At 51.6% G+C, this 17,672-nt stretch overlaps 1 protein-coding gene across 1 annotated transcript; it reads right to left on the reverse strand.

Annotated features, from left to right (window-relative positions):
- Nucleotides 1-7,059: 7,059 nt before the first annotated feature.
- LOC131492198 (NUT family member 2G-like) lies at nucleotides 7,060-14,853 on the reverse strand. Its single transcript, XM_058695908.1, has 7 exons — nucleotides 14,250-14,853; nucleotides 11,590-12,307; nucleotides 10,976-11,104; nucleotides 10,494-10,633; nucleotides 9,749-10,035; nucleotides 8,302-8,418; nucleotides 7,060-7,934 (listed from the first exon to the last, which is right to left on the reverse strand). The coding sequence occupies exons 1-7, from the start codon at nucleotides 14,263-14,265 to the stop codon at nucleotides 7,179-7,181; spliced, it is 2,163 nt and encodes a 720-aa protein (XP_058551891.1). The 5' UTR covers nucleotides 14,266-14,853; the 3' UTR covers nucleotides 7,060-7,178.
- Nucleotides 14,854-17,672: the final 2,819 nt, after the last annotated feature.

Here is a 17,672-nt window from a genome sequence, read left to right on the forward strand (position 1 = left end):
AAACACCAACTCTACAAGCAACACAATTAAACTAAATTCATATCTTTCAATAATCAGTCTGAATGTAAATGAACTAAATGCTCCAATCAAAAGAGATTAGGTATCAGAATGGATAACAAGACAAGATTCATATATATGCTGCCTACAAGAAACTTGTTTTAGACCTAAAGACACCTGCAGACTGAAAGTGAGGGGATGGAGAATCCATCATGCTAATGGATGTCAAAAGATATAAGCCATACCTATATCAGACATAATAGACTTTTTTCTTTAAATGTTTATTTATTTATTTATTTATTTGTTTGTTTGTTTTGAGAGAGAGGGAGAGAGAGAGAGAGAGACTGGGGGAGGGGCAGAGAGAGAGGGAGATAGAGAATCTCAGGCAGACTCCACACTGTCAATGCAGAGCCTGACATGGGGCTCAATCCCACAAACATCAGATCATGACCTGAGCCGAAATCAGTTGGACACTTAACGAACTGAGCAACCCAGTGCACCAGATAAACTAAACATTAAAACAAAGACTGTAACAAGAGATGAAGAGAGGCATTGTAGCATAATTAAGGGGTGTATCCGTCAAGAAGATCTAAGAGTTGTAAATATTTATGCCCCCAGCTTGAAAGAACAGAAATATATAAATCAACTAATGACAAACATAAATAAACTCACTGATAATAATACAATAATAATTGGGGATTTAACACCCCACTTAAAGCAATGGACAGATCATCTAAGCAGAAAATCAACAAAAAAACACAATGGCTTTGAATAACACACTGGACTGGATGGAGCTAACAGATATATTCAGAATATTTCATCTAAAGCAGAAGAATAAACATTCTTTTTGAGTGCACATGGAACATACTGGGTCACAAATCAGTCCTCAACGAGTATAAAAAAATGTATTAAAAAATACCATACATATTTTTGAATCACAATGCTATGAAATTTGATGTCAACCACAAGAAAAAATTTGGAAAGCCCTCAAATACATAGAGGTTAAAGAACATCTTACTAAAGAATGAATGAGTTAATCAGGATATTCAATAAAAAATTAAAAAATACATGGAAGCAAATGAAAATGAAAACACAACAGTTTAGACTCTTTGGGATTCAGCAAAGGCAGTCCAAAGAGGAAAATATATAGAAACTCAGGCCTATCTCAAGAAGCAAGAAAGATCCCAAACACACAAGGTAACCTTACACCTAAAGGAGCTAGGAAAGGAGCAGCAAATAAGGCCTAAGGCCAGCAGAATAAGGGAAATAATAAAGATTAGAGCAGAAATAAATTATATGGAAACAAAGAAAAATAGTAGAACAGATCAACAAAGCAAAGAACTAGTTCTTTGAAAGAATTAACAAAATTGATAAACCCCTAGCCAGACTTATCAAAAAGAAAATAGAAGGACCCAAATAGATAAAATAACAAATGAAAGAGGAAATATCACAAACAACATCACAAATACAAATAGTGAAAAGATAATACTATGAAAAATTATATGCCAATAAACTGGGTAATCTGAAAGAAGTGCACAAATTCCTAGAAGCTCACACACTACCAAGACTGAAGAAATAGAAAATTTGAACAGACCCATAGTCAGCAAAGAAACTGAAACAGTAATTAGAAATCTCCCAACAAACAAGAGTTCTGGGCCAGATGGCTTCCCAGGGGAATTCTACCAAACATGTAAAGAGTTAATACATATTCTTCTCAAACTGTTCCAAGAAATTGAAGTGGAAGGAAAACTTCCAATTTATTCTATGAAGCCAGTATTACCTTGATTCCAAGACCAGACAAAGACCTCACTAAAAAGGAGAATTACGGGCCAATATCCCTGATGAAACTGAATGTAAAAATTCTCAACAAGATACTAGCAAATCAAATTCATTTACAATTGCACCAAAACCTATAAGATACGTGGAGATAAGCCTAACCAAAGAGGTAAAATTTATATACTCTGCAAAACTATAGAAAGCTTATGAAAGTAATTGAAGAAGACACAAAGAAATGGAAAAATGTACCATTCTCATGAATTGGAAGAACAAATGTTGTTAAAATGTCAAAGACATTTGAGGTCAAAAGACCTCAAATAGCCAAAGTAATGTTGAAAATGAAAACCAAAGCTGGACGCAGCACAATTCTGGACTTTAAGCTGTATTACAAAGCTGTAATCCTCAAGACAGTATGGTATTGGCACAAAAGCAGACACACAGATCAATGGAATAAAATAGAGAACCCAGATATGGTCCCACAAACATATGGCCAACTAATCTTCAACAAAGTAGGAAAGAGTATCCAATGAAAAAAAAGACAGTCTCTTTAGAAAATGGTGCTAGGAGAACTGGACAGCAACATGCAGAAGAATGAAACTGGACCACTTTCTTACGCCATACACAAAAATTAATTCAAAATTGATGAAAGACCTAAATGTGAGACAGGAAACAATCAAAATCCTAGAAGACAACATAGGCAGCAACCTCTTTGATCTCAGCTGCAGCAACTTCTTCCTAGACACGTCTCCAGAGTCAAGGCAAACAAAAGCCAACATGAACTATTGGGACTTCATCAAGATAAAAACCTTCTGCACAGCAAAGGAAACAAAAGATAGCCTACGGAATTGGAGAAGATATTTTCAAACAACATATCTATAAAGGGTTAGTATCCAAAATCTATAAAGAACTTGTCAAACTCAACATCCAAAAAACAAACAACTGAGTTTAGAAATGGGCAGAAGACATGAATAGACACTTTTCCAAAGAAGACATCCACATGGCCAACATCCAGACACATGAAAAGATTCTCAACATCACTCATCATCAGAGAAATACAAATCAAAACCACAATGAGATACCACCTAACACCTGTTAGAATGGCTAAAATTAACAACTCAAGAAACAACAGATGTTGGTGAGGATGTGGAGAAAGATGAACCCTGTTGCACTGTTGGTGGGAATGCAAACTGGTACAGCCACTCTGGAGAACAGTATGGAGGTTCCTCAAAACTAAAAATAGAACTACCTTATGATACAGCAATTATTCTACTAGGTATTTAACTAAGGGTACAGAAATGCAGATTTGAAGGGGTATATACACCATAATATTTATATCAGCATTATCAACAATAACCAAGCTGTGGAGAGAGCCCAAATGTCCATCAACTGATGAATGGATAAAGAAGATGTAGTATAGGGGCGCCTGGGTGGCACAGTCGGTTAAGCGTCCGACTTCAGCCAGGTCACGATCTCACGGTCCGTGAGTTCGAGCCCCGCGTCGGGCTCTGGGCTGATGGCTCGGAGCCTGGAGCCTGTTTCTGATTCTGTGTCTCCCTCTCTCTCTGCCCCTCCCCCGTTCATGCTCTGTCTCTCTCTGTCCCAAAAACTAAATAAAAAACGTTGAAAAAAAATTTAAAATAAAAAAAAAAAAGATGTAGTATAAATATACAATGGAATATTACTCAGCCATGAAAAGAATGAAATCTTGCCATTTGCAGCAACGTGGATGGAGCTAGAATGTATTATGCTGAGCAAAATAAGTCAATCAGAGAAAGACAATACCATATTATTTCATTTATATGTGGAATTTAAGAAAGAAAAGAGATGAACATATGGGAAAAGAGGCAAATCAAGGAGAGAGGTAAACAAACCACAAGAGATTCTTTTTCCTCTTGGACATTATGCTGATTAAAATAAGCCTGTCACAAAAGAAAAAATATTGTATGATTCCCTAATCACTCATATGAAGTATCTAAAGTAGTCAAAATCATAGAGAAAGTGGAAAGGTGGGTTGCCCAGGTCTGGGGAAGGGGGAGGGAGGACTAGTGTTTAATGTGTACAGAGTTTCAGAACTAGAAGATGAAAACATTCTAGAGATCTCTTGCACAGCAATGTGAATATACTTAACACTACTCAACTGTATACTTCAAATGGTTAAATGATTTTAAAAAGGTAGAAAGCAGAGGCATAAATATTCACAACATAGGGTCAGTCAACATATTTTTAGGTCTGGCAAAATGGCACAAACAACAGAAGAAAAAATACATACATTGGACTTCATCAAAATTAAATACCTTTTTACTGCAAAGAACTCTATTGACAAACTAATAAACAGCCTGCAGAATGGGAGAATATTTTTGCAAATCATCTCTGAATAAAAGATTTTATCTAGAATATATAAAGAACTCTTACAAGTCAATATTAAAGGACAAATAAACCAATGAAGAATGGGCAAAGGATAAATATATATCACTCCAAAGAAGTTACAGAAATGGCCAGTAAGCACATAAGATGCTCAACATCAGGGAAATGCAATCCAAAACGACACTGAAAGCCCACTTCAGAACCACAAGAATGACCATTAGCAAAAACAAACAAAAACAAAAACAAAAAACAAACAAACTAGATGGTAGGAAGCATTGGCTAGAATGTGGAGAGAACGTAGAATCCTAATACACTGCTAGTGCAAACATACCAAATGGTGCAGGCACTTTGGAAACAGTCCAACAGTTTCTGAAAAGGTTGAATATAGAGATTTCAAACAATCCAGCCGTTCCACTTTTAGATATATAGCCATGAGAAACGAAACATGCATCCACACAAAAGTTCACAGAATTATTCGTATTAGCCAAAAGTAGAAACAACCCAAATGTTTGGCAACTAATCCGTGGATTTAACAGACAGTAGTACATCCACACAATGGGATGTTATTGAAAATGTGCAAACACGAGTGAAACATGGAAACCTTATTCTACGTAAAAGAAAGCAGACATAAAAGGATTATCATATAATCCCATTCATACAGAAGTGCAGAATGTGGGAATGTATAGAGACAAAGGAATGAATGGGTGCTTAGGCCTGATGTCCACATGGGAAGACAGGGGGACGGCGAGAGGGTACAGGATTTCTTTTGGGGCTGATGAAATGTTCTATAATTTATTGTGGTAACGGTTACAAATTCTATAAACAAGCTGAAAGCCATAAAACTGTACACTTCAAATGAGTGAATTGTATTTCATGTGAATGTCTAAAAACAGTTTTTATTTTATAATTAGGCTAAGAGCAAATATGTCAAAATGCTAACGTTGCCTATATCTAGGTGTTGTCTATTGTGGTTTCTATTGCATTTTTTTCATTTTTTCTATAAGCTTGAAACATTCCTACTGAAATTACCCATTTTCTAAAATGGAAAATAAGCAGGTAGTGTGAATGCAGGCCATCTGGGATCTATGGACCCTTGTCGGCTCGTTTAGAATCCCAGAGGAATCTCCTAGCATCACCTAAGGTATGGTCTGTGTCCAGCACAGACCTGTTCTGATGATCTGTTCTGATGTCCTGGTTCTGATGACATCAGGCTGGTGACAGTGACATACCATTGTGTGACTAGTGCCTTGGGGGCTCTCCTTCTCTACATTATGAAGGATGAGAACATCAGCATCTGGCCAGTTTCATTAACAGACTGTGCAGGAAGAGCAATTAACAATGACCACCCCCCGAGTAAATAAATTAGGAGCCTTACAATTGGGGATGCCTCTTTAGTTTGTGGTTGGAAAACATCTTTTAATGTCCATGCACTTTGTACGAATTCACACAATACACGGCCCTGAAGCATGATCTTTGGAACGGACCACGACAGAGGACATTCCAAAGGACAGACTATGGGAGGAGGGTGGAGACTGGCCTTCAGAGACTGCGGTGAAGTAGGGAAAATGAACCCTCACACAGCCCAGCTTAATCGCAAGATATTTTGCTAAAATGAGCACCGAGAGAGAGCCCAGGCTGTCATGCAGGCATCCCAGATGGACGGGCCCTCAGACTCCGTGAGTCACGTCCAGGGCCTCCCAGGAGACCTGCGAGGCTGTGGGGACTCGTGCCAGCTCATCTGGAGGAAGGGTCCCGTCAAGTAGGTGGTGGAGACCACAAGTGGGGACTTTCCGAGCCCTCTGATTCCCGGCCCAGAATCTCCAGAGCAAATGCTTGTAGGGGTTCCGGGGATGGCTCAGCACTGTCTGTCCTAACAACTGGCCACGGACACCATCTTTCTCTGCCGGAGCCCCCTAAGACACCCGTGCCCAGTGATGGCTGATGACCAATGGAGGCATGGGTGCGGGCAGGCCTCCCCAAGATCAGCGTTTGGGGAGCATGGGGGCACCCTGGCCAGGATTCCCCAAACCAGCCTGCTCTCCCCCTTCCCGCCCAGCGCACAGTGACCTGTAGGACACCCCGCAGCTCGGAATGAAGAACAAACGTGAAGCCAGGACAGGGGGGCCACAGGGAGCCCGACTGCCCGGGTGCCATCAGAAGACATGACACCGTCATCAGTGGGGACAGGTATGCACCTGGATGCGAGGGAGTTCCCCACGACTCCATGGCTACTTTGAGGGGTTTCTTCCTAGGGGAGCAGGAGGAGGACTCTGGAGCCAACGCTGTGTGGCAGCCGCCCTGGCGCCCGTGACTGCCCTCATCCCCTGGCCTCCCGGAGCCCACGGTCCTCAGAAAACGGTGAAGCCTGGCTCCCTCCAGGCTCCCTGTGGAGGCCCAGTGAGCTGACCGGGAGGTGCCGCCTGGGACAGCGCAGCGCACACCTCGGCTGGTGGCCCCCGAGTCCCGCCTCGTGCTTTCCCCGAGTCCATCCTCACGGGGATGAAGAGGACCCCCCCATCCCTCATATTTCAACGGTCCCACTGGGACTCGAAGATGCTCCTCATAGCACGAGGCCAGAGCCCCAGAGCCTGTCCCCTGAGGCCAGGCCTTCTGCCCTCCCTCAGGCCCACACAGGGAGCCTTGGAGGAGCCAAGGAGGATGTAGCTCCCCCCCCAAGCCCCCCCTCCCCGCCCCAGCTCAGCCCCATGGCTGGACGCTGCAGGGAGGCAGAGGGCGGCTCCCGGAGAAGACGGGGCTGACTGCAGACTGCACTCTGGAAGATGGTTGTGGTGCAGAGGGCGCCCATCCCTGGATGTTCAGGGACGCGCACGGTGACCGCAAGCCCCTGGAGGCCCCTCCCAGACCCCTTCCCTCCGGCCAGGGCATCTCCATGCAGCGGCCCAGACGCATTTCCCAGCAAAACCATCTTTATTCCCACGTACACGCAGCGCCCCTGGGGGCTGCTGCCACCCCGCCCGCAGTCGTGCCCTCCCCCTCTCCCCCCAGCCAGGATCAGCACTGAAGGGTGGGCCCAGGGCTCCCTAGGGGCTGCAGTGCTGCTTTTTCCTCCTCCCTGGGACAAAGGAGCCACACCTTCTCTTTGGAGGCAGAGAGGGCCGAAGCAGCCCCACGGCCAAGGCCCGCACCGAGCCCCTGAGGCTGGCCCCTGCGAGGGGCGTCTTGCCGGCAGCGGCCAGACCCGCACGCAGAGCCCGCTTTCTGGACTTGGCAGCTGGGGGAGCGGCTGGGCTGCGGCCTATTCTCTGAGCAGCGGGGGCCTGGGGAGCTCCCCGCGGCCCGCGCCCTCCAGGGCTGGGGAGGCCCGGGGCCGGAGCAGGACTCTGGGAGAGCCCCCACGGCAGCAGGCTGTGCCGAGAGGCCAGGAGGAAGGCCAGGCTGGGCAGCTCCTCCTCGTCCTCACTGGACCCATCTGCTGGCCCGCCAGGCTCCCTAGCAGGGGGCGCCTCTCTGAACACGGGGGCATCCCTGGGGTCCGGCCGAGGAGGGGTGCGCCCTGGCCCCTGGGGAGGAGAGGAGAGCCCACCAGCCCGGAGGGCAGGCAGCTCCTGTTGTCCTGGAGACGCGGCAAAGGATCTGGGTCTGCACGGGTGCGCGTGTGCCCGGCTGTGCCTCCGGAGGTCCTGGCACTCGCTCTCTGCTGGGCAGGCCTCACGGCTGACCCCTGGCCGGGCCCTGGCCTCACCCTCGGGCCCGGAGCCCAGTGTCGCTGCACAGTGACTCGGGGTTGTGGGCACACCGTCCTCCACCGCCAAGGCCACCAGTCTCTTCTCTACCAGCTGGGAGGACGGAGGTGACGGTGACTGGCCAGCACGGGAGTGCGAGAGGGGAGGTGGGACGGTGGCATGGGGGGCGGGGGGTGGCAGGAGGGGACGGGTGGCCCGTGAGGCCCTGGCTCTCCTGATATCCCCCTGAGTCCCTCCCTCCCTCCCCAGGCTCCCCATCCTGTAGATGCCATTCTCTGCTCAGTACCTGCCCTGGAGCTCCTGGAGCTCGCCTCCCCAGTGCCATGCCTCCTAGGCAGGGGAGCGGGGGACCGCGTCACGTGTGCCTTTGTGCTGCGTGCCCCCCCTTCCCCTGGCTCACCTGGGTCCCCTCCGTCCCCTGGCTCGGGTCCTCTCCTGCGTCTCTCTTTGCCCCGCTCACCTCTGCAAGGGAGAGTCCTTCCTCCTGCTCCAATTGTTCAGCGAGGGCCAAAAGATCCAGCTGTGGTTCTGAAGAAAGCAGTTCTGCCAGGAATCGCGGGTGAAGGACTGCCTCCACCTGGGACAGAAGGAACAGGCTGTGGGCACCTTGGCAGGGGGCACCTGTGAGCCAAGGAGGACCCGGAGGGAAAGTGGTGACGTGAAGCCCCACCCCGCCTTCTGCACAAGGCAGGATGTTTGAACCATCATGGTCACTGGCTGCACACCCACGCAGACAGGCGCACACGCAGACAACACAATTTCACACATGCATACACAGAGAGAAAGCCTATACATACATACATACACACATACAAAAGCCACACAAACGCATATGCACACACCCCCCCAACACATATGTGCCCACACAGAGACACAGAAGCATTCAAATGGTAGACCCCAACATATCCTCACAAACATATGCATGCACACACAGACATGCACGTACACATACACAGGCCACACACAGACACCCACACAGGCTCACCCACACCTGTATACACATATGCATACACACAAGTACCCACAAGCACACTACACGCAGGCACACACATGCACATAAGCACATTCACACAAGTACACATACAAACAAACCCTTGCATGTACGTACATGCACACAAGTACACACACGCACACTACACGCAGGCACACACATGCGCACGTAAGCACATTCACACAAGTACACGCACATGCACACACATACATGTATGCACATGCACACAAGAGCACACACACATGCACCCTATACGCAGGCACACACACACGCACGTAAGCACGTTCACACAAGTACACACACAAACACTTGCACGTATGTACATGCATTCAAGTACACGACCATGCACACACATAAATGGACGCATATGCACACAAGTATACACACATGCATGCACACAAGTACCCACACGCACATGCACATAAGCACATTCACTCAAATACACACACATACAAACCCTTGCATGTACGTACATGCACGCAAGTACACACACGCACACTACATGCAGGCACACACACACGCACGTAAGCACGTTCACACAAGTACACACACAAACACTTGCACGTGTGTACAGGCACTCAAGTACATGCCCATGCACACACATAAATGGACGCATATGCACACAAGTATACACACATGCATGCACACAAGTACCCACACGCACATGCACATAAGCACATTCACTCAAATACACACACATACAAACCCTTGCATGTACGTACATGCACACAAGTACACACATGCTCGTAAGCACATGCACCCAAGTACACACACGTGCACACACACGTGCCTGCACACACACAGCTCAGGAACGAGGAACAGTGCTTGGTCCCAAAGGCCTAGGCACAGCCCCACTCCGGGTGTCGGAGTGGCAATGCCTGGGATCTTCCAGACGCCAGGCTGTGGGCCAGCCCACCTTGGTGATGAAGTCTTCCAGGGAACACAGCTTGTCAATGTAGCTGAGAAGACCCGGGTCCAGGTAGATGGAGTCCTCGTCCTGCTGTGGCTCCTCTCCGTCCTGTCCCCATTCACCCGCTAGCGCCCCCGGGGCTGAGCAGGCAGGCCCCAGCAGCCCCTCCATGATGTCCACGTACTCTCTCACAGCCTCAGGGGGGATCTCCTTGGGTGCCTTGGGCTGCGGGGGTCTGTGTGGCTGAGGGCAGGGTGGCTGGGCCCTGGAGCCGGCCTTCCTGGGAATGCAGGCTGAGGCAGAGCGGGAACGAGGGAGGAGGTGAGAGGGGCTCCAGCTTGCTTGTGGAGAGGGCAGGGTTTGGGGGACACTGATGTCGGTGGGGGCTGGGTCGGGGCCACCTGAAGCCACAGGCACCCTGGGACGGGGGAGCTGAGGGGAGGAGCATCTAATAGGGTCTCCTGTGAGCAACAGAGGACCCACCGATTCTCCAAGGGTCTCCCCCCGCAGCCCGCTTTCCAGGCAGAGATTCGTTGGGTCCCTTGACAGGGAGGTGGGAGAGTAGTCACCAACTTGGCCAGGTCAATATCTCACGGTGACAAAGGGCAGCTACGACCCCAGGCTCTCTGCGGCTGGTTTGGTTGAAAGACCAAGGCCCACGTGAAGCAGGAGACAGGACGTGGGGACGGCGACCTTCCCTAGGCCCCACTGCCTTTGGCCGCCAGCTCCCTTGGGAATGTGGGTGCTGTACCTGGCTGCCGGCCCCCCTCCAGGGCTGGGGACCCCTGGGTTCCAGGCTTGGGTGGGGCTGGAGCAGATGGGCCCTGGGCCACCTTCACCCACTGCAGCTTCTGAATCTGTATCTCCTCCTCTGCCTCAAACTCCATGAACCTGGGGGTAAGGAGACCCAGGCCACACTGAGGAGGGGCCCTGCCATGGAGCCCAGCAAAGGCGGAGGCCGTGGGGGGGACCGGAAGAGGCAGTGCCCGGCAGCGGCAGCCATGGTTCTGGCCCCCCAGGAGACAGCAGGCTGGCCGATCCAGCCCGGCCCAGCCACAGCGGGGGTCCCACCTCCCCGGGGTCGCAGGTTCAGCCCCCATCCTGAGACCTTCACATGGAGGCAGGGGTGGGTGTCGATCAGGTTGGGGTTGAAGCCTGGGCAGGTAGGTGAGGAGGACCCTGTGCTCAGCCCGGCCTCACGCCCACCGGCCTGGGGCTGGGACCCTGACTCACTTTCCTGCCATCTCGTAGTAGATGACCCGGTCAAAGTTGCTTCTGCACTGCCACTCCTGCACGGCCCGCCACACTCCCTCCTCCAGCGTCATGGTGGGCTTCAGGCGGGCCAGGGACCGAAGCACCGGGCTGCAAGCCCTCGGGGTCAGGCGGTGGCTGTGGCCTGGTGGCCCCCACCCTGCCCCACTCCCGCCCTGTGCAGCACGTTTCCCCCGCCCAGCGTGACTCAGTGCTGGCAGGTGACAGGCGGTGTCTGGCCGTGCAAACCAGCCCCCTCCAGGCGACCACTGTCACTGCCTCACACTGGGCAGCCCCGGGCCCTGGGCTCCAGGCTGACCACCCACCCGCACCTGGATCAGGGAGCTCTTTGACCCCGGACCCTGCGTTCCATACTGACGATACTGAGCGTGCCGTGCCAGGCAGTGATCCGGTCCCCCGGTCCCCTGCGGGAAGTGCCATCACCCCGTGTCCGGGGGGGGACCCCAGAGGACCCGCGCCGCACTGCCTTCCCAGAGCGGCACTGGCTCACACCCTCCTCTCCTCACCCTGAGGCCCCCGCCCTGGGCACACCCCAGGGTCCTGGCTGAGGGCAGCGGGGGGCAGAAGGCGCTCACATGAGAAAGCAGGAGAGGGCTTCGGCGTCGGGGCTCTGCGGGAGGTGCCTGCGGGCCAGGACCTTGAAGCACTGCCAGCGCCTGAAGTTCTCGTACACACTCTTGGGGCTACAGGAGTCCGCGGGCGAGGCCTTGGAGGGGCCGCTGGCCAGGCTGCCCTCCCTGGCAGCTGCGGGGGGCTGCGGCCCTGCGGTCACCGGGGGCACCATGGGGGCCAGCCGGACAGCCAGGGGGGGAGCCTGAGGTCGAAGGCCTGGGGTGGAGCCTCCCTTGCCGGCCCAGGTGCCCCCGACGGTTGGGGCGGACACGCTGCTCTCCGCTGCCGACGTTGCCAGGAACAGGGGTGTGGGACACGCAGCACCCCCACAGAGGGCCCCGGGAGGACTCCAGCGAACGGGGGCCTGGGTGAGGACGACGGTCTGAGTCTGGGGGGCATCTGCGGGCCCCCACTCTGACCTGACCTGCACGATGACGTTACAGGCCCGGGTCCCACCTGGGCCATGGACGGCATCTCCTGCCACCAGCGGTGTCCTGCAGAAAGTGGGCAGCACCACGGGGCTGCCAGGCGTGAACGGCGGGGTCACGTGGGGCGGCGAGCGCTGCCCCCGGGGTGACCAGTGCGAGGCGCCAGCAGCAGGTGGGGGAAACGGCTGTGCCGTCAAAGAAGACACGGACGCCTCCGGGTCCATGGCCACATGCGGTCCCAGCACTGGAGATGCTGTGGACAGAAGGGAAGGGCCGGATCGAGTCGGAGAATCGCAGCCAGGACGCAGGATCCTGGGCCTCTTTGCTCACTAGGGAGCAGAGTGGGGAATCGCGACACGGGAGGGACACTTACAGGAAAAGGTGCGGTTTGCAAGTGTCCTGGAGTGACTTCCATGCTCTGGCCTCCAGACGACAATTACTGTCCCCACCCTTCTCAACAAGACAGCCTGCCTGCCTGGAAGAGGCAGCCTTGGCCAGCACTGACTCTGGGAACCTCCCCAGGACCCCAGACACCACCCTCCATCCTCACGGGCTGTCCTCCTGGACGAGGGGCTGGGTGGACATCTGCCCTGTGGGAAATGCCCTCGGCCGGCTCCCAGGCAGCTTGGGTTCTGCTCCCAGGCACGTCCGAGTCACCTGAAGGGCCTTTGTGAACGGGCAGCGTCTAAACCATTTGGGCCCCTCTCCTGCTCAGACCCCCAAAACCTGACGCTCAGTGTAACTCCCTCCCTTTCTTCCTGTCCTAACATAAGAAAACAAACGCTTGTAATATCTTTCTCCCTATAAACGCGGCCTCCAAGCCCCCACGTAACCCCGTCTTAGGAACCCCCACAGCCCACACGCCGCACGGGCCAGGTTCTGCCACCGCTCAGCAGCTCGGATCCTGGGAGAGTGTGAGGCAGGCGTCATGTTCCCTGGTTCCTGTCACTCGCAGCCCACGGTGGCTACAGAAGATTAGCAAAGGGCAATGCAGAGGGGGCAGCGGGGCTGTTGGGGTGGGGGGACTCTGGAGCTGGGTCACGTGGGACTGGTTGTGGGAATGCAGGCTTCTGTGGTCTTCCCCTTCCAGCTCCAACAGTGAAAGTGAAGACACACGAGGAGCCCAGCATGAGCCCTGTGCCAGAAGGAAAAGGGGCTGGATCCTGTGCCTGTTCATGAAGAACCCATGCAGGTCCTCGTTCGGGAGGGCAAGGGACACACCTGCACATCTAACTGATCAACAGGTGTCCCACGACATGTGATACAACCAGAGAAGATGGTCCTCCCGTCCAGGCTCCCCTCCTACCCCCTGTAAGGAGGACTCAGCTTTCACAGATGCTGCTTGGGACACCCAACCACACTACACTCTGTTCCCCATCCACGGCACAGGGACGAGGAATACAAGCAGACCCTTCACCTCAAAGGTGGCTCCCAGGGCTGAGGGTTGGCCAGGAAACACTGGACAAGATGAAGCAGGTGGAAGGACCGCACGTCCTCAAGAGGAAGAGGGACCCAGAACAGCTGAGGAACCCAAGGCCTACCTTGGTTGAGGCCCCCGGATGCCCTGTCCCTGCTGAATCTACGAAAAGGGTCACCTGGGCTGGGGAGAAGTCAGCTCTGGGCTGGAAGGAGTGGAAGTCCTGGGCCGGAGGTGTTAGAGGAACTTCCAGCCCCGCTCCCGGGGAGGACACTGGCCATAAGACCGCCCCACTGAACCACGTCCTGGCTCAGACCATCTCCCCCCACATCCCTATCAGGCACTATGGAGACCCAGAATCTGCAGTCAAGTCCCTTGGAGGGTATGGTGGGGGAGGTCCAGGTGTCTGAGGAATACCACACCCGGCTGTCCTTTCCCTGGGACCCTGCCTGTGCCACCACCACGACACGGTGCCACCTCTCCTACAAACTGTCAAAGTGGTGTGTGACTCAGAGACACGCAGTGTGCCTGCCTCCATCTGTTGTCCACACCCAGGGCGTTTCCCCTACGAGGTCTCGACCCGGCCTCCTCCCCAGGGTCCTTGCAGGTTTCCACGGGCTCCCAGCCTCCCAGATGAGCTGTCCTTGGCCCCCACCCTCTTTCCCTACTCAACACCCACCCCCGCCCCCATGTGCCCCTGTCCAAGTGTCACATTTGAATCCCACGGATTTGAGGGATGGCAGGCACGCAGACACACCTGCCCAACCCACAGGCTTACCTCCTTCTGAAGCCATCCCCGCAGGCTTGGGGCAGGGACCACTGCTACCCTACAGCCACCACAATGAGAAATGTCGAGGCCAGGTCCCGGACAGCGACCTGCTCCAGCAGATGCTCGAGACCCAATTAAGGGGGGGAAAGTTTGAACGTAAACAGGGACAGAATGTAGGGCTCCTGACATTCTGCAGCGGGGGAGGGGCCGAGGGCCAGGGCCCTGGGTGGGGGTGGGGAGACATTCCCTGAGGGCTCTGGCAGGTAGGCAAGGACCACAAGTCCCTCTCAAATGGCACAGGGGCAACACAATTGCTGTGTGCCTTTTGAGGCAATTTATACAAGTTGCTCAGATTCTGAGCACCGAGGTGTTACTCGGTGGTCCTTTGCTTCCGTTTTCATCCATGGGCCGAGTTTGTGTCCCTCAACCCACTCTGCTTCCCACCTGGCTCTTGACTCACTTCAACCGAGGCCGGACTTTCTGAACAAGATTCAGAACATGTATTCTGATGAACACATGGGTCCTGAAGGCCGCATGGAACTGAGGTTCCAAATTAGCATGGTCTCAGCAGATCCTGCGTGCGTGCCTGCACATGGGTCCTTCTGTCCTCGCCGCCCTCCGGCGCTGGAAGCTGCTCAGACTCAGGCAGGACGGGCCTTACTAATGCTCTCCTCTGCTGGAAAGCCCCAGCCTATCAGACAAAGGTCGTGCAGCCTACACATGCAGGACCAGAAATCACTACTTTTTGTTTCCCAGCATCCTGTGCTGTCATTCAACATTGACTGTTAACATTTGTCCTTCTTTTAGTGGAATATCTCAAAGAATCAATAGCTTTGTGTGGTTCAATGTCAAACATACAAAGGAATATGCAGTGATGACTCTTCCTCCCACCTCTTACTCCTGGGCACCAAGCCCCTTTCTCGCAGGAAACCAGTGTTATCTGTGACGTTCAAATCTTCAGAGAGACGGATTATGCAACTAAAAGTACATGTCAGCTATTTTCATTTTCAAAAGATGCTTGTATTTTTTTCTCTGGCTAAAAGTTGACACATATTCCAAAACATGTGTGACTGTGCCCAGTGATTGACTTTATGCTGATACTCTGGCTCCTGTCCTTATTTCTGGAGACTGGATTCTGGGAACATGTAGTTCTACAGTCCTTTACATTTCAAGGACCCTGTAGAATAGGGTGGCTGGATTTAGCATATGAAATAATGGATGCTCAGTTGAGTTAGAATTTCAGGTAATAGGGATCAGCTTTTAGAATAATTGTGTCCCATGCAATATTTTGGATATAACTTTTAATGGAAATTTGTTCCCAGTTTATTTGAATTTTGCATTTAGCTGGGGTTCTGTACTTTATATGGCATCTCTACCCAAACAGTGTAATATATTCAGCTAATATTAGTCACCCTGTGAGAAAGAGAACTTGGATTAGGAGACTCAAGAGTGCTACTTTGAAAAAAAAAGAGTGCTATCTTGGCTCACCCACAAAATCATTTGCCTGCGCACGCACGTGCACACACACACACACACACACACACACAGTGTCTATAGGCTCTTTGGGTGATATGGAATTTGGAGGGGCCAAATATATAGAATTGAGTATCTGGAATTAATGGGACTAAGGACAGAAGTAAGGGTTAGGAAACCTTCCCCTCCCTAATATCCTACAGTCCTGGTTTTCCTAGGGGTTAAAATCAATCCCCATGAAATGGATGTGCACCTGTAATCTATCCCTGACGTCCAACCCCCATTCACACAACCAGCTTCCTCTAAGTTCTTTTTTTTTTTTTTTTTTTTTAATTTTTTTTTTTTCAACGTTTATTTTATTTTTTGGGACAGAGAAAGACAGAGCATGAACGGGGGAGGGACAGAGAGAGAGGGAGACACAGAATCGGAAACAGGCTCCAGGCTCTGAGCCATCAGCCCAGAGCCTGACGCGGGGCTCGAACTCACAGACCGTGAGATCGTGACCTGGCTGAAGTCGGACGCTTAACCGACTGCGCCACCCAGGCGCCCCAGCTTCCTCTAAGTTCTAATTGGCCAATGCTAGCCTGGAAGCCCTGCTCACGGGGTTGTGTATTTCCTGTCTGCATGAGAGACCCTTGTTCTTTGGAATCCATGCTCATCAGTGCATGTGGCCCCATCTGCATGAGAATCGTGGGAGCAGCTCTTGAAAGTCTTGTTTGATTCTTCTTTTCAAATTGCACATCAACATCAGTTTACTGGGAAGGTTCAAAATGATATGAAAGAGCATTGGACTTTTGTGTTGTCAGAAGAGAGGACTGTCAGGAAATTGGCCAAGGGTGACGAGGGTTAAGAATCTCAGTGGTTGTCACCAATGTCTTGGGAGACCTGCGTCACTCCTGCTATCACAGCAGTGCAGCTCCTAGGATGGCAGGGTGTTGGGGAAGGAAAGGGAGGTTTAGAAGGATGGCTCCACACTGAACACACACTGAAAAAGACTCCTGGTTAAGGCACTGAAACAATTCCTTGCCCCCTTGAGGAAAGTTGACTCCAAAGGCCACCACTGTGTGGAAACTGAACAGTGGACACCCTGATGCGGAAAGGCACTGGACTTTGAGTTCAGGACCTGGAGTTCCTCCCCTCCCCCTGCTCCGTACTAGAGTCATGTAGAGAGTCATTTCCCAATTCCTTTCCAATCTCCACACAGTTTTAAGTTTTCTCCCAACTCCCACCCTGACAGGGCCCAGGGATTATTTGTATTAGCACTTCTGGAGTGTAGGACCAGCCACCCAAAGCAGGTGAGCTCCACGGTGCGGCCCTTCAGGACATTCCCCGGCCTCTCCCACTCTGCAGTGTGGAAGGGACTCTCCACAGGTACCCATCTTTGTGTTCTCTCTGGCAGCTGCTCTGAGCACGCTTCCTGGACGTGAGCTGGGGAGATGAGCTGAGAGCCATTCAAGCAAATCATAGTGAACTTTATTGCAAACATCCCAGCTGGGCATTGAAAAAGTGAACAACTTGGAGGCATTTCTCAAGACTTGAGCTTTTATCAGGGGAAGGCTGAAATGGGTTTCAAGCAACAGCTTTGTTTTAGAGAGTTTTGAGGCAAAATGCACTCAGGCACTCGTGAAAGCAGGGTCCTTCTTGTTTGCTCCCTTTGTCCAGTCAGTCAACCAATTATTGCTAAGATTCTCACTCATGGCTCAGAGGTAGGACTTGAGTGACCCTTCTCAGGGCCACTGATAAAAGATTACACTGCAGAAAAATTCTCTGGTCCCAATTCTGCAATCATTTTCGAACACTCTGAAATCTAGAGTCCAGAAGCAGATGGCATCAAATTAGCCCAAATGTAACTTGGGAAGACTGGTCCTAGGAGGGGGTAAGAGCATTCCTTTAGACCCTGATCTCTGGCCGTTCCTGCATTAACTTCTGAGACAAACCCATCTCTGGACACGGATCACA

This window comes from Neofelis nebulosa, chromosome 12, assembly GCF_028018385.1.
Source record: "Neofelis nebulosa isolate mNeoNeb1 chromosome 12, mNeoNeb1.pri, whole genome shotgun sequence".
Taxonomy (NCBI): Eukaryota; Metazoa; Chordata; class Mammalia; order Carnivora; family Felidae; genus Neofelis; species Neofelis nebulosa.

What these genes read in the sequence shown, in the direction of transcription:
- LOC131492198 (XM_058695908.1), bottom strand. An exon ending in TACTACGAGATGGCAGGAAA is followed by an intron (nt 10,634 to 10,975) that starts GTGAGTCAGGGT and finishes CCTTACCCCCAG; the next exon opens with GTTCATGGAGTTTGAGGCAG. An exon ending in TGGAAGACTTCATCACCAAG is followed by an intron (nt 8,419 to 9,748) that starts GTGGGCTGGCCC and finishes CTTCTGTCCCAG; the next exon opens with GTGGAGGCAGTCCTTCACCC.